Source organism: Oncorhynchus tshawytscha, linkage group LG03, assembly GCF_018296145.1.
Source record: "Oncorhynchus tshawytscha isolate Ot180627B linkage group LG03, Otsh_v2.0, whole genome shotgun sequence".
Classification (NCBI taxonomy): domain Eukaryota; kingdom Metazoa; phylum Chordata; class Actinopteri; order Salmoniformes; family Salmonidae; genus Oncorhynchus; species Oncorhynchus tshawytscha.
In genome coordinates, this window is record NC_056431.1 from 80340907 (window position 1) to 80358816 (window position 17910).

The window sequence follows — 17910 nt, forward strand, 5'->3', positions numbered from 1 at the left end:
GTACCAGTGTATGTGGGTTGGCTGATGGCTGATAGTAAAGTGCCAGTGTATGTTGGTTGGCTGATGGCTGACAGTACAGTACCAGTGTATGTTGGTTGGCTGATGGCTGACAGTACAGTACCAGTGTATGTTGGTTGGCTGATGGCTGACAGTACAGTACCAGTGTATGTGGGTTGGCTGATGGCGGATAGTACAGTACCAGTGTATGTTGGTTGGCTGATGGCTGATAGTACAGTACCAGTGTATGTTGGTTGGCTGATGGCTGACAGTACAGTACCAGTGTATGTGGGTTGGCTGATGGAGGATAGTACAGTACCAGTGTATGTTGGTTGGCTGATGGCTGACAGTACAGTACCAGTGTATGTTGGTTGGCTGATGGCTGACAGTACCAGTGTATGTTGGTTGGCTGATGGCTGACAGTACAGTACCAGTGTATGTTGGTTGGCTGATGGCTGACAGTACAGTACCAGTGTATGTGGGTTGGCTGATGGCTGACAGTACAGTACCAGTGTATGTTGGTTGGCTGATGGCTGACAGTACCAGTGTATGTTGGTTGGCTGATGGCTGACAGTACAGTACCAGTGTATGTTGGTTGGCTGATGGCTGACAGTACAGTACCAGTGTATGTGGGTTGGCTGATGGCTGACAGTACAGTACCAGTGTATGTTGGTTGGCTGATAACTGATAGTACAGTACCAGTGTATGTTGGTTGGCTGATGGCTGACAGTACATTACCAGTGTATGTTGGTTGACTGATGGCTGACAGTACAGTAACAGTGTATGTTGGTTGGTTGGTTGGTTGGCTGATGGCTGACAGTACAGTACCAGTGTATGTTGGTTGGTTGGTTGGCTGATGGCTGACAGTACAGTAACAGTGTATGTTGGTTGGTTGGTTGGTTGGTTGGCTGATGGCTGACAGTACAGTAACAGTGTATGCTGGTTGGCTGATGGCTGATAGTACAGTACCAGTGTATGTTGGTTGGTTGGTTGGCTGATGGCTGACAGTACAGTAACAGTGTATGTTGGTTGGCTGATGGCTGATAGTACAGTATCAGTGTATGTTGGTTGGCTGATGGCTGACAGTACAGTACCAGTGGATGTTGATTGGCTGACAGTACAGTACCAGTGTATGTTGGTGTACCTGTTGTCTGACAGTACAGTATCACTGTATGTTGGTTGGCTGATGGCTGACAGTACAGTACCAGTGTATGTTGGTTGGCTGATGGCTGATAGTACAGTACCAGTGTATGTTGGTTGGCTGATGGCTGACAGTACAGTACCAGTGTATGTTGGTTGGTTGGTTGGTTGGCTGATGGCTGACAGTAGAGTATCAGTGTATGTTGGTTGGTTGGTTGGTTGGTTGGCTGATGGCTGACAGTACAGTATCACTGTATGTTGGTTGGTTGGTTGGTTGGCTGATGGCTGACTGTACAGTATCAGTGTATGTTGGTTGGTTGGTTGGCTGATGGCTGACAGTACAGTACCAGTGTATGTTGGTTGGCTGATGGCTGACAGTACAGTACCAGTGTATGTTGGTTGGCTGATGGCTGACAGTACCAGTGAATGTTGGTTGGCTGATGGCTGACAGTACAGTACCAGTGTATGTTGGTTGGCTGATGGCTGATAGTAAAGTACCAGTGTATGTTGGTTGGCTGATGGCTGACAGTACAGTACCAGTGTATGTGGGTTGGCTGATGGCTGATAGTACAGTACCAGTGTATGTTGGTTGGCTGATGGCTGATAGTAAAGTGCCAGTGTATGTTGGTTGGCTGATGGCTGACAGTACAGTACCAGTGTATGTTGGTTGGCTGATGGCTGATAGTACAGTACCAGTGTATGTTGGTTGGCTGATGGCTGACAGTACCAGTGTATGTTGGTTGGCTGATGGTAGGGTACCAGTGTATGTTGTTTGGCTGATGGCTGATAGTACAGTACCAGTGTATGTTGGTTGGCTGATGGCTGACAGTACCAGTGTATGTTGGTTGGCTGATGGCTGACAGTACAGTACCAGTGTATGTGGGTTGGCTGATGGCTGACAGTACAGTACCAGTGTATGTTGGTTGGCTGATGGCTGACAGTACAGTACCAGTGTATGTTGGTTGGCTGATGGCTGACAGTACAGTAACAGTGTATGTTGGTTGGCTGATAGTACAGTACCAGTGTATGTTGGTTGGCTGATAGTACAGTACCAGTGTATGTTGGTTGGCTGATGGCTGACAGTACAGTACCAGTGTATGTTGGTTGGCTGATGGCTGATAGTACAGTACCAGTGTATGTTGGTTGGCTGATGGCTGACAGTACAGTACCAGTGTATGTTGGTTGGCTGATGGCTGACAGTACAGTACCAGTGTATGTTGGTTGGCTGATGGCTGACAGTACAGTACCAGTGTATGTTGGTTGGCTGATGGCTGACAGTACAGTACCAGTGTATGTTGGTTGGCTGATGGCTGACAGTACAGTACCAGTGTATGTTGGTTGGCTGATGGCTGACAGTACAGTAACAGTGTATGTTGGTTGGCTGATAGTACAGTACCAGTGTATGTTGGTTGGCTGATAGTACAGTACCAGTGTATGTTGGTTGGCTGATGGCTGACAGTACAGTACCAGTGTATGTTGGTTGGCTGATGGCTGATAGTACAGTACCAGTGTATGTTGGTTGGCTGATGGCTGACAGTACAGTACCAGTGTATGTTGGTTGGTTGGTTGGCTGATGGCTGACAGTAGAGTATCAGTGTATGTTGGTTGGTTGGTTGGTTGGCTGATGGCTGACAGTACAGTATCAGTGTATGTTGGTTGGTTGGTTGGTTGGCTGATGGCTGACTGTACAGTATCAGTGTATGTTGGTTGGTTGGTTGGCTGATGGCTGACAGTACAGTATCAGTGTATGTTGGTTGGCTGATGGCTGACAGTACAGTACCAGTGTATGTTGGTTGGCTGATGGCTGACAGTACAGTACCAGTGTATGTTGGTTGGCTGATGGCTGACAGTACCAGTGAATGTTGGTTGGCTGATGGCTGACAGTACAGTACCAGTGTATGTTGGTTGGCTGATGGCTGACAGTACATTACCAGTGTATGTTGGTTGACTGATGGCTGACAGTACAGTAACAGTGTATGTTGGTTGGTTGGTTGGTTGGCTGATGGCTGACAGTACAGTACCAGTGTATGTTGGTTGGTTGGTTGGCTGATGGCTGGCAGTACAGTAACAGTGTATGTTGGTTGGTTGGTTGGTTGGCTGATGGCTGACAGTACAGTAACAGTGTATGTTGGTTGGCTGATGGCTGATAGTACAGTACCAGTGTATGTTGGTTGGTTGGTTGGCTGATGGCTGACAGTACAGTAACAGTGTATGTTGGTTGGCTGATGGCTGATAGTACAGTATCAGTGTATGTTGGTTGGCTGATGGCTGACAGTACAGTACCAGTGGATGTTGATTGGCTGACAGTACAGTACCAGTGTATGTTGGTGTACCTGTTGTCTGACAGTACAGTACCAGTGTATGTTGGTGTACCTGTTGTTAGCTGTAGTGTTTTTCTTCTCTTCCTGTCCGTTGCTAAGCTCCTCCTCTTTTCTACTCAGTGTTTCATGCTCCTGTTGTAGTCTCAGTCTCTCCTCCTTCTTCCTCAACTCCTCCAGCTCTAACACCCTTTGTCTCTCCTCCTCTTCCTCTCTCCTTCTCCGCTCCTCTTCCTCTCTCCTCCTCCGCTCCTCCTCCTCTTCCTCCCTCCTCCTCCGTTCCTCCTGCTCTCGTCTCGTCTCCTCTTCCAGCCTCCTGCTCTCCTCCTCCCTACTCCTCCTCTCCTCCTCCTCCCTCTGCCTTCTCTCCTCCTCCTCCCTCCTCCTTTTCTCCTCAGAGAGCTGTCGATAGAGGCCTCGGGCCAGCCGACCACGTTGGTGTTTCTGGAGAAGGACAGCTGCAGCACGGAGCCGCAGGAACACGCGTCTCCAGAAGTGAGCCCTGTAGTTCTTCTGGATGATGATGGTGCTGGTCAGGACCCTCCTATAGTGCTTCCTATGGGGACACATATAGTCAGTCACTACCTCTTATAGTGCTTCATATGGGGAGGGGACAACACAAGACAAGTCACTGTCTGGCTGTCCACTCATTGTTCAAACAACATTTCACCCACAATGCCCCTCTCCCTCACCCACAGGACCCCCACCCTGACTCTCCACTCTACTCTATCTGGAGCTCTACTCTTTATTCTAGTCTGGAGCTCTACTCTCTACTCTACTCTCTACAATGCTACCTAATATAATGTTACATACCCTACATTATTCATCTCATATGCATACGTATATACTGTACTCTATATCATCTACTGCATCCTTATGTAATACATGTATCACTAGCCACTTTAACTATGCCACTTTGTTTACATACTCATCTCATATGTATATACTGTACTCGATACCATCTACTGTATCTTGCCTATGCTGCTCTGTACCATCACTCATTCATATATCTTTATGTACATATTCTTTATCCCCTTACACTGTGTATAAGACAGTAGTTTTGGAATTGTTAGTTAGATTACTTGTTGGTTATTACTACATTGTCGGAACTAGAAGCACAAGCATTTCGCTACACTCGCATTAACATCTGCTAACCATGTGTATGTGACAAATAAATTTGATTTGATTTGATTTACTCTCTACTCTACTCTACTCTGTCTGGAGCGTTACTCTCTACTCTACTCTGACTGGAGCTCTACTCTACTCGGACTGGAGCTCTACTCTTTACTATAGTCTGTCTGGAGCTCTACTCTCTCCTCTACTCTGTCTGGAGCTCTACTCTACTCTACTTTGTCTGGAGCTCTACTCTACTCTGTCTGGAGCTCTACTCTACTCTGTCTGGAGCTCTACTCTACTCTGTCTGGAGATCTACTCTACTCTACTCTACTCTGTCTGGAGCTCTACTCTACTCTGTCTGGAGCTCTACTCTCTACTCTACTCTACTCTGTCTGGAGCTCTACTCTCTACTCTACTCTACTCTACTCTGTCTGGAGCGTTACTCTCTAATCTACTCTGATTGGAGCTCTACTCTACTCTGCCTGGAACTCTACTCTACTCTACTCTGTCTGGAGCTCTACTCTCTACTCTACTCTGATTGGAGCTCTCTGTTGAGAATATATTGTTGTTGCTCTTAAAATGTAATTACTATCCTTATCAGCCTGGTTTCTGAGAAAAACAGAATATTTTACTAAAATCTGTGACACTCCATTTAGTATGATATGTTTTTTTTACGTTAGGTTACATTACATTAACTACCAGATGTAAGATAATACATGTGCATCTGGGACACTCAAGTATGGTAGTATGGTACGTTTGGTATGGACAGTAGGTTAACAATGTAGCATATCATACTAAAGCAGTCGAACATAGCATATCATACTAAAGCAGTCGAACATAGCATATCATACTAAAGCAGTCGAAGATAGCATAATCATACTAAAGCAGCCGAACATAGCATATCGTACTTAAAGCAGTCGAACATAGCATATCATACTAAAGCAGTCGAACATAGCATAATCATACTAAAGCAGTCGAACATAGCATATCGTACTTAAAGCAGTCGAACATAGCATATCGTACTTAAAGCAGTCGAACATAGCATATCAGACTAAAGCAGTCGAACATAGCATATCGTACTTAAAGCAGTCGAACATAGCATATCAGACTAAAGCAGTCGAACATAGCATATCATACTAAAGCAGTCGAACATAGCATATCGTACTTAAAGCAGTCAAACATAGCATATCATACTAAAGCAGTCGAACGTGGCATATCATACTAAAGCAGTCGAACATAGCATATCATACTAAAGCAGTCGAACATAGCATATCGTACTTAAAGCAGTCGAACATAGCATATCGTACTTAAAGCAGTCGAACATAGCATATCATACTAAAGCAGTCGAACATAGCATATCGTACTTAAAGCAGTCGAACATAGCATATCGTACTTAAAGCAGTCGAACATAGCATATCGTACTTAAAGCAGTCAAACATAGCATATCATACTAAAGCAGTCGAACGTGGCATATCATACTAAAGCAGTCGAACATAGCATATCATACTAAAGCAGTCGAACATAGCATATCGTACTAAAGCAGTCGAACATAGCATATCGTACTTAAAGCAGTCGAACATAGCATATCGTACTTAAAGCAGTCAAACATAGCATATCGTACTTAAAGCAGTCGAACATAGCATATCAGACTAAAGCAGTCGAACATAGCATATCAGACTAAAGCAGTCGAACATAGAATATCATACTAAAGCAGTCGAACATAGCATATCAGACTAAAGCAGTCGAACATAGCATATCATACTAAAGCAGTCAAACATAGCATATCATACTAAAGCAGTCGAACATAGCATATCATACTAAAGCAGTCGAACATAGCATATCGTACTTAAAGCAGTCGAACATAGCATATCGTACTAAAGCAGTCGAACATAGCATATCAAACTAAAGCAGTCGAACATAGCATATCAGACTAAAGCAGTCGAACATAGCATATCATACTAAAGCAGTCGAACATAGCATATCAGACTAAAGCAGTCGAACATAGCATATCGTACTTAAAGCAGTCGAACATAGCATATCATACTAAAGCAGTCGAACATAGCATATCATACTAAAGCAGTCGAACATAGCATATCATACTAAAGCAGTCGAACATAGCATATCATACTAAAGCAGTCGAACATAGCATATCGTACTAAAGCAGTCGAACATAGCATATCATACTAAAGCAGTCGAACATAGCATATCAGACTAAAGCAGTCGAACATAGCATATCGTACTTAAAGCAGTCGAACATAGCATATCAGACTAAAGCAGTCGAACATAGCATATCGTACTAAACGGGTTCAATTAAGACGTAGGATACTATACGTCCTACAATTCATTTTAGGTAGGCCAATGTAATGTAATCTAAAGTAAAGTAACATATATTAACTGGAGTGGCACAGATCTGAGTAAAAATATAATAGATTTTGCTCTGAGACCAGGTTGCCTTTATAGCTTGATAATCCAGATATGACTGGTTCTATGTATCTAGACACTGGTACGGACCTTCCTACACTTATTCTGGAACACATTCCAAATAGTCCAAACACATTCCAAACACAGTCCAAACACAGTCCAAACACATTCCAAACAGTCCAAAAACAGTCCAAACACAGTCCAAACACATTCCACACAGTCCAAAGACATTCCAAACAGTCTAAACACATTCCACACAGTCCAAACACAGTCCAAACACAGTCCAAACACAGTCCAAACACAGTCCAAAAAGTCCAAAGACATTCCAAACAGTCCACACAGTCCAAACACATTCCACACAGTCCAAACAGTCCAAACACAGTCCAAACAGTCCAAACACATTCCAAACACATTCCAAACACAGTCCAGACACAGTCCAGACACAGTCCAAACACAGTCCAAACAGTCCAAATACAGTCCAAACAGTCCAAACACAGTCCAAACAGTCCAAACACAGTCCAAACACAGTCCAAACAGGCCAAACACAGTCCAAACACAGTCCAAACAGTCCAAACAGTCCAAACACAGTCCAAACACATTCCACACAGTCCAAACACAGTCCAAACACAGTCCAAACAGTCCAGACACATTCCAAACAGTCCAAACACAGTCCAAACAGTCCAAACACAGTCCAAACAGGCCAAACACAGTCCAAACACAGTCCAAACACAGTCCAAACACATTCCAAACACATTCCAAACACAGTCCAAACACATTCCAAACATTCCAAACAGTCCAAACACAGTCCAAACACATTCCAAACATTCCAAACAGTCCAAACACATTCCAAACATTCCAAACAGTCCAAACACAGTCCAAACACAGTCCAAACACAGCCCAAACACAGTCCCCAACAGGCCCAGCTCCAGTACTCACCTTGCCACATAGCTGAGTATGTGTGCCCGGATCACCATGCCCGCCTGTCTCCGCACCTCTTCCCTCTCCTTCTCCAGCCGTTGTTCCAGCTCTTCCTTCAGGAACACCTGCAGGACATGACACATGGCACGTCCAGTCAGAGAGAGGGATGGAGGTTAGGTCCGCACTGCACGGCCCACACGGCACGGTCGGGGAGGGCAGAGAGAGGGGGGTGGTGGAGGTTAGTTCCTCTTAATAAGGTCCAAGGTGGGTTGCTGTAGGCCCTGATGTTTGTCACAGAGCAGAGCTATAGCTAGTTACTACTGTTCCTGACACTCTCCCTGACTGCAAAGAGCCCAGCTGAAGACTGCTACTGTGCTGCTGCAGAGAGTCATGGTGTTGTGTTGTTAGTCCCACAGCGAGCGGCCATTCTGTCTATCTGTGTTTCCCTTCTGTTGCTCTCTCTCTGGCTGCTACTGAGGTGACCAGGGAGAGAGAGAGAGAGAGAGAGACTAGAAGGGAGGAGAGCCAGAATAGGGCAGGGAGGAGAGGGAACTGAGGGACAGGGAGAAGATGGGAGGGGAGAGACAGAGGGGAGGGCACTGCTAGGCAGAGAGAGACACAGAGGGGAGGGCACTGCTAGGCAGAGAGAGGCAGGGAGAGACACATAGAGGGGACGGCACTGCTAGGCAGAGAGAGGCAGGGAGAGACACATAGAGGGGAGGGCACTGCTAGGCAGGGAGAGGCAGGGAGAGACACATAGAGGGGAGGGCACTGCTAGGCAGAGAGAGGCAGGGATAGAGACACAGAGGGGAGGGCACTGCTAGACAGAGAGAGGCAGGGATAGAGACACAGAGGGGAGGGCACTGCTAGGCAGAGAGAGGCAGGGATAGAGACACAGAGGGGAGGGCACTGCTAGGCAGAGAGAGGCAGGGAGAGACACATAGAGGGGAGGGCACTGCTAGGCAGAGAGAGGCAGGGATAGAGACACATAGAGGGGAGGGCACTGCTAGGCAGAGAGAGGCAGGGAGAGACACAGAGGGGAGGGCACTTCTAGGCAGAGAGAGGCAGGGAGACTGGAGGGGAGGGGGAGGGAGAGACACATAGAGGGGAGGGCACTGCTAGGCAGAAAGAGGCAGGGAGACTGGAGGGGAGGGCACTGCTAGGCAGAGAGAGGTAGGGAGAGACACAGAGGGGAGGCCACTGCTAGGCAGAGAGAGGCAGGGAGAGACACAGAGGGTAGGGCACTGCTAGGCAGAGAGAGGCAGGGAGAGACACAGAGGGGAGGGCACTGCTAGGCAGAGAGAGGCAGGGAGAGACACAGAGGGAAGGGCACTGCTAGGCAGAGAGAGGCAGGGAGACTGGAGGGGGAGGGCACTGCTAGGCAGAGAGAGGCAGGGAGACTGGAGGGGAGGGGGAGGGAGGAGGGCACTGTTAGGCAGAGAGAGACAGGGAGAAGAGGGGAGGGGGAGGGAGGAGGGCACTGCTAGGCAGAGAGCGACAGGGAGAAGAGGGGGGAGGGCACTGCTAGGCAGAGAGAGACAGGGAGAAGGGAGAGGGAGGAGGGCACTGCTAGGCAGAGAGAGACAGGGAGACTGGAGGGAAGGGAGAGGGAGGAAGGCACTGCTAGGCAGAGAGAGGCAGGGATAGAGACACAGAGGGGAAGGGAGAGGGAGGAAGGCACTGCTAGGCAGAGAGAGACAGGGAGACTGGAGGGGAGGGAGAGGGAGGAGGGCACTGCTAGGCAGAGAGCGACAGGGGAAGAGGGGGGCACTGCTAGGCAGAGAGCGACAGGGAGACTGGAGGGGAAGGGAAGGGAGGAAGGCACTGCTAGGCAGAGAGGCAGGGATAGAGACACAGAGGGGAAGGGAGAGGGAGGAAGGCACTGCTAGGCAGAGAGAGACAGGGAGACTGGAGGGGAGGGAGAGGGAGGAGGGCACTGCTAGGCAGAGAGAGACAGGGAGACTGGAGGGGAGGGAGAGGGAGGAGGGCACTCCTCCAAAGAACAGGACACACCCCTTGTCCTTGCTCTCATTAAGGAAGGAGGCTAAGAGACTTCTACTGGGACTTGTTAACCCTTCCTTTATACTCCAACATAATCACATTTGAAGAATTTATGACACTTTAAACCTCCACAGGTGCCTATAAATACATTCAGTATAAAGAGACGGTGTATATGTCAAGGTTACCTAGGGCTGGGTGATATGGACAAAATATCACATATAATTTGTCAACTTTTTGACAGTGTGGTGGTATTTAACTGTATTCGCTGTTTTTGAATGATGCTTTATGTGTAGTAATAATATGAGTAGCAAGTCCACAACAAATACCCACAAATCTAAGGAATGGAATTAAGAATATATAAATATATGTGCGAGCAATGTTACAGCAGCATAGTAGCATAGAGTAATGTATAGTCTAAGATACAGTAGAATAGTATAGAATACAGTATATACATATGAGATGAGTAATGTATAGACTAAGATACAGTAGAATAGTATAGAATACAGTATATACATATGAGATGAGTAATGCAAGATATGTAAACATTATTAAAGTGACTAGTGATCCATTTATTAAAGTGGCCAGTGATTTCAGGTCTGTATGTAGGCAGCAGCCTCTCAATGTTAGTGGTGGCTGTTTAACAGTTTGATGGCCTTGAGATAGAAGCTGTTTTTCAGTCTCTCGGTCCCTGCTTTGATGCACCTGTACTGACCTCGCCTTCTGGATGATAGCATGGTGAACAGGCAGTGGCTCGGGTGGTTGTTGTCCTTGATGATCTTTTTGGCCTTCCTGTGACATCGGGTGCTGCAGGTGTCCTGGAGGGCAGGTAGTTTGCTCCCATTGATGCGTTGTGCAGACCTCACTACCCTCTGGAGAGCCCTGCGGTTGTGGGCGGTGCAGTTGCCATACCAGGCGGTGATACAGCCCGACAGGATGCTCTCAATTGTGCATCTGTAAAAGTTTGTGAGGGTTTTAGGTGACACGCCTCATTTCTTCAGCCTCCTGAGGCACTGTTGTGCATTCTTCACCACACTGTCTGAATGGATTAACCATTTCAGTTTGTCAGTGATATGTACGCCAAGCAACTTTCCACCTTCTCCACTGCTGTCCCTTCGATGTGGATAGGGGGGTGCTCCCTCTGCTGTTTCCTGAAGTCCACAATCATCTCCTATGTTGCTTGACTTTGAGTGTGAGGTTATTTTCCTGACACCACACTCCGAGTGCCCTCACCTCCTCCTTGTAGGCTGTCTCGTCATTGTTGGTAATCAAGTCTACTACTGTTGTGACGTCTGCATGGCCACCCAGTGATGGGTGAACAGGGAGTACAGGAGGGGGCTGAGCACGCACCCTTGTGGGGCCCCAGCGTTGAGGATCAGGGGAGTGGAGGTGTTGTTTCCTACCTTCACCACCTGGGGGCAGCCCTCTTCTAACCCCTGACCCCTACATACTGGAGAACAGAGCTGTCCAGCCCAGTTCTAACCCTGACCCCTGACCCCTACATACTGGAGAACGGAGCTGTCCAGCCCTGTTATAACCCTGACCCCTGACCCCTACATACTGGAAAACGGAGCTGTCCAGCCCTGTTATAACCCTGACCCCTACATACTGGAGAACAATGTAGCTATTCTACAGCTACACAATCAGACAGGCTACATGACAACAGCGCTTTATATAGCGTTTGTGTGTGTGTGTGTGTACACCAAGTATGTCCCTGTGTGAACAGAGCAGATCAGAGAGAGATGTGTTTTAACATTATTGATCTACTGTTAACTGAACTGTCAAAATAACATCAACTCAACAGGAACACACCACCATACTACACTTTAACCACACCACCACCCTTCTACACTTTAACCACATCACCCTTATACACATTAACCACACCACCACCCTTCTACACTTTAATCACACCACCACCCTTCTACACTTTAATCACACCACCACCCTTCTACACTTTAACCACACCACCACCCTTCTACACTTTAACCACACCACCACCCTTCTACACTTTAATCACACCACTACCCTTCTACACTTTAATGACACCACCACCCTTCTACACTTTTATGACACCACCACCCTTCTACACTTTAACCACACCACCACCCTTCTACACTTTAATCACACCACTACCCTTCTACACTTTAATCACACCACCACCCTTCTACACTTTAATCACACCACCACCCTTCTACACTTTAATCACACCACCACCCTTCTACACTTTAATCACACCACCACCCTTCTACACTTTAATCACACCACCACCCTTCTACACTTTAATCACATCACCCTTCTACACTTTAACCACACCACCACTCTTCTGTCACGCCCTGACCCTTCTACACTTTAACCACACGGCCACTCTTCTGTCACGCCCTGACCCTTCTATACTTTAACCACACCACCCTGCAACGCCTGAGAGAGGCGAGCTTAGAGATGATTTATCACTCTGAGGGTCCCAGACAACATCCCTCATCCCTCTTCCTCTATGACACACATACTAGGACTAAAACCCACACAGAGAGACAGACCACTATCATCCTGAAACCCCCTCAGCCCGAGCCGCACACATTACAGGTAGCAGAGTACACTCTGTGACGGTGTGTGTGTGTGACGCGTCGTCAGGGCCAGCGTACCTTAGTCTTCCCCAGCTGCCAGTCTCTCTTGGCAGGGTCGTATGACATCAGCAGCTCTGTACACCTCCCTCTCGGGTCATCGGTCGGGCGGTTGTCTTTCATCATGTACCTGCACAGAGAACACAGACACAGATCAGGCCAGAGAACAAACACACACATATCCCAGCTAGCATATTTGGTTCCACGGAAGTTGTGGGAACGTATGTTTTTTGTTTCACATTGGGTTGTGGGAATGGAGCCATAAGTTTCCTGACCGGTAAAACTGAAAGTGAAAGGTTGCCTGTTCTGGGAACGTTTATTTATACGTTGCAGGGAGGTTCTGAGGGGTTCTACTCTGGTTCCTTGAATGTTTTCCAGGGAGGTTCTGAGGGGTTCTACTCTGGTTCCTTGAATGTTTTCCAGGGAGGTTCTGAGGGGTTCTACTCTGGTTCCTTGAATGTTTTCCAGGGAGGTTCTGAGGGGTTCTACTCTGGTTCCTTGAATGTTTTCCAGGGAGGTTCTGAGGGGTTCTACTCTGGTTCCTTGAATGTTTTCCAGGGAGGTTCTGAGGGGTTCTACTCTGGTTCCTTGAATGTTTTCCAGGGAGGTTCTGAGGGGTTCTACTCTGGTTCCTTGAATGTTTTCCAGGGAGGTTCTGAGGGGTACTACTCTGGTTCCTTGAATGTTTTCCAGGGAGGTTCTGAGGGGTTCTACTCTGGTTCCTTGAATGTTTTCCTGGCAGGTTTTATTAACGCTCTGAGAATGGAAATGACAGGTTACTTATGCGTAGATATTGTATTCTAGTCATGGTTCATCCTGTGGATAATGGTGCCGGAGGAGGTGGCTGCTGTTTTACGATCCCCTAACCAATTGTGTGTGTTTTTTGCGTTATTTGTAACTTATTGTACATAATGTTACTGCCACCGTGTCTTATGACCGAAAAGAGCTTCTAGATATCAGGACAGCGATTTCACACTCTGACTTTTTCTTTAACAAGTCCGGACGGAAAGGATTTACTTAAGATGCCCGATAAGGGACCGGATCCCCGTCATTCGCAGGAGAAAGAGACGGAGATATCGGGGACGAAGGTCTGGGTGCCTTGTAAGGATCTGAAACGAGCGGGTAATCTGCCTTTACCATCGGTCCTATTAGCCAACGTACAATCAATGGAAAATAAAATAGACGAACTACGATCGCGTATACACTACCATTCAAAAGTTTGGAGTCACTTAAAAATGTCCTTGTTTTTTAAAGAAAATAACATTTTTTGTCCATTAAAATAACATCAAATTGATCCGAAATACAGTTTAGACATTGTTAATGTTGTAGATGACTACTGTAGCTGGAAACGGCTGATTTTTAATGGAATATCTACATAGGTGAACAGAGGCCCATTATCAGCAACCATCACTCCTGTGTTCCAATGGCATGTTGTGTTAGCTAATCCAAGTTTCGCATTTTAAAAGGCTAATTGATCATTAGAAAACCCTTTTGCAATTATTATGTTAGCACAGCTGAAAACTGCTGTTCTGATTAAAGAAGCAATTAAACTGGCCTTCTTTAGACTAGTTGAGTATCTGTATTACTTTAGTAATGTTAACATACTGCTTTACTCATCTCATATGTATATACTGTATTCTATTCTACGGTATTTAGTCTATGCTTTACTCATCTCATATGTATATACTGTATTCTACTGTATTTTAGTCTATGCTTTACTCATCTCATATGTATATACTGTATTCTACTCTACGGTATTTAGTCTATGCTTTACTCATCTCATATGTATATACTGTATTCTACTCTACGGTATTTTAGTCAATGCCACTCCGACATGCTCAATCTAATATTTATATATTTCTTAATTCCATCCTTTACTTTTAGATTTGTGTGTATTGTTGTGAATTGTTAGATAGCTAGAAACACAAGCATTTTGCTACACCTGCAATAACATCTGCTAACCATGTGTATGTGACCAATAACATCTGTTGAGTAAAGCATAGACTAAATACCGTAGAGTAGAATACAGTATATACATATGAGATGAGTAAAGCTACTCATCTCATATGTATATACTGTATTCTACTCTACGGTATTTAGTCTATGCTTTACTCATCTCATATGTATATACTGTATTCTATTCTACTGTATTTTAGTCTATGCTTTACTCTTCTCATATGTATATACTGTATTCTATTCTACTGTATTTTAGTCTATGCTTTACTCTTCTCATATGTATATACTGTATTCTATTCTACTGTATTTTAGTCAATGCCACTCCGACATGCTCAATCTAATATTTATATATTTCTTAATTCCATCCTTTACTTTTAGATTTGTGTGTATTGTTGTGAATTGTTAGATAGCTAGAAACACAAGCATTTTGCTACACCTGCAATAACATCTGCTAACCATGTGTATGTGACCAATAACATCTGTTAAATATGTGTATGGACCAATAACATCTGTTAAATATGTGTATGGACCAATAACATATGTTAAATATGGACCAATAACATCTGATAAATATGGACCAATAACATCTGTTAAATATGGACCAATAACATCTGTTAAATATGGACCAATAACATCTGTTAAATATGTGTATGGACCAATAACATCTGTTAAATATGTGTATGGACCAATAACATATGTTAAATATGGACCAATAACACCTGTTAAATATGGACCAATAACATCTGTTAAATATGGACCAATAACATCTGTTAAATATGGACCAATAACATCTGTTAAATATGGACCAATAACATCTGTTAAATATGGACCAATAACATCTGTTAAATATGGACCAATAACATCTGTTAAATATGGACCAATAACATCTGTTAAATATGGACCAATAACATCTGTTAAATATGGACCAATAACATCTGTTAAATATGGACCAATAACATCTGTTAAACATGGACCAATAACATCTGATAAATATGGACCAATAACATCTGATAAATATGGACCAATAACATATGTTAAATATGGACCAATAACATCTGTTAAATATGGACCAATAACATATGTTAAATATGTGTATGGACCAATAACACCTGTTAAATATGGACCAATAACATCTGTTAAATATGGACCAATAACATCTGTTAAATATGGACCAATAACATCTGTTAAATATGGACCAATAACATCTGTTAAATATGGACCAATAACATCTGTTAAATATGTGTATGGACCAATAACATCTGTTAAATATGTGTATGGACCAATAACATCTGTTAAATATGTCTACGTGACCAATAAAATGTGATTTGATCAGTCAAATCAAATCAAATCAAATTTTATTTGTCACATACACATGGTTAGCAGATGTTAATGCGAGTGTAGCGAAATGCTTGTGCTTCTAGTTCCGACAATGCAGTAATAACGAGCAAGTAATCTAACTAACAATTCCAAAAAAAACTACTGTCATACACAGTGTAAGGGGATAAAGAATATGTACATAAGGATATATGAATGGGTGATGGTACAGAGCAGCATAGGCAAGATACAGTAGATGATATCGAGTACAGTATATACATATGAGATAAGTATGTAAACCAAGTGGCATAGTTAAAGTGGCTAGTGATACATGTATTACATAAGGATGCAGTCGATGATATAGAGTACAGTATCAACGTATGCATATGAGATGAACAATGTAGGGTAAGTAACATTATATAAGGTAGCATTGTTTAAAGTGGCTAGTGATATATTTACATCATTTCCCATCAATTCCCATGATTAAAGTGGCTGGAGTAGAGTCAGTGTCATTGACAGTGTGTTGGCAGTAGCCACTCAATGTTAGTGGTGGCTGTTTAACAGTCAGCACACATTTTGATTCTAATGACAAATAGACAATGTCATTGAAAGAGGAGGGAGCCGACAATCAATGGATAAGGCTGTAAAGTTGCTAAGCAAGCCAGATTGACTAGCGTACGGAGTAATGTTATCTAGCTACTGTACGTTGCTAAGCAAGCCAGATTGACTAGCGTACGGAGTAATGTTATCTAGCTACTGTAACGTTGCTAAACAAGCCAGATTGACTAGCGTACGGAGTAATGTTATCTAGCTACTGTACGTTGCTAAGCAAGCCAGATTGACTAGCGTACGGAGTAATGTTATCTAGCTACTGTAACGTTGCTAAACAAGCCAGATTGACTAGCGTACGGAGTAATGTTATCTAGCTACTGTAACGTTGCTAAGCAAGCCAGATTGACTAGCGTACGGAGTAATGTTATCTAGCTACTGTAACGTTGCTAAGCAAGCCATATTGACTAGCGTACGGAGTAATGTTATCTAGCTACTGTAACGTTGCTAAACAAGCCAGATTGACTAGTGTACAGTAGCTAGATAATGTTATCTAGCTACTGTAACGTTGCTAAGCAAGCCAGATTGACTAGCGTACAGAGTAATGTTATCTAGCTACTGTAACGTTGCTAAGCAAGCCAGATTGACTAGCGTACGGAGTAATGTTGCTAAACAAGCCAGATTGACTAGCGTACGGAGTAATGTTATCTAGCTACTGTAACGTTGCTAAACAAGCCAGATTGACTAGCGTACGGAGTAATGTTATCTAGCTACTGTAACGTTGCTAAACAAGCCAGATTGACTAGCGTACGGAGTAATGTTATCTAGCTACTGTAACGTTGCTAAGCAAGCCAGATTGACTAGCGTACGGAGTAATGTTATCTAGCTACTGTAACGTTGCTAAACAAGCCAGATTGACTAGTGTACAGTAGCTAGATAATGTTATCTAGCTACTGTAACGTTGCTAAGCAAGCCAGTTTGACTAGCGTACGGAGTAACGTTATCTAGCTACTGTAACGTTGCTAAGCAAGCCAGATTGACTAGCGTACGGAGTAATGTTATCTAGCTACTGTAACGTTGCTAAACAAGCCAGATTGACTAGCGTACGGAGTAACGTTTGCTAACATTAATGTTAGATGAGCAAAGCCCATTGCATGTATTATACTTTATCAGCGAGGCAGTTTCCCAAAGTTTGGTGTTGACTATGAATTTTACTAAGCTAGCTAGCTAGCTGTGCTTTGTGGAAGAATATGGGCGATATTGTCAACATTGAGTCGGTGCTCCATACAGCTAATGTTACAGCCTTGTTACTAGCAGAGCACAAACAAATAAGCACAAATGAGATAGTGAACGTCCTTGGCTGCTATTGTCATTTAGATTACATGCAAGTATCAAGGCCAACAGTTTACACAGATGACTTCAGCCATGTGAAAGACCTTCCACAGCAAAATATAGCTAGCTTCCTTTGCTTGTAGCTTGCCTCTCATCTGACTGGTTTTAGCTAGCTATTAGCGCTGTTGCTGTTGCTGTTGCTGCACAACCCAAGTGATTTGGTCCAGTAT

General features: G+C 44.4%; 1 protein-coding gene across 1 annotated transcript in view; it reads right to left on the reverse strand.

Annotated features, from left to right (window-relative positions):
• Positions 1–17910, reverse strand: part of LOC112238528 (unconventional myosin-X-like) — a 227522-nt gene that overhangs the window by 61627 nt on the left and 147985 nt on the right. The window contains exons 20-22 of the mRNA XM_042320069.1: positions 12551–12659; positions 7929–8035; positions 3511–4011 (exon numbers count right to left, since the gene is read on the reverse strand). Of these exons, the coding sequence (XP_042176003.1) occupies positions 3511–4011; positions 7929–8035; positions 12551–12659 (717 nt within the window). The remainder of the gene's footprint in view (positions 1–3510; positions 4012–7928; positions 8036–12550; positions 12660–17910) is intronic.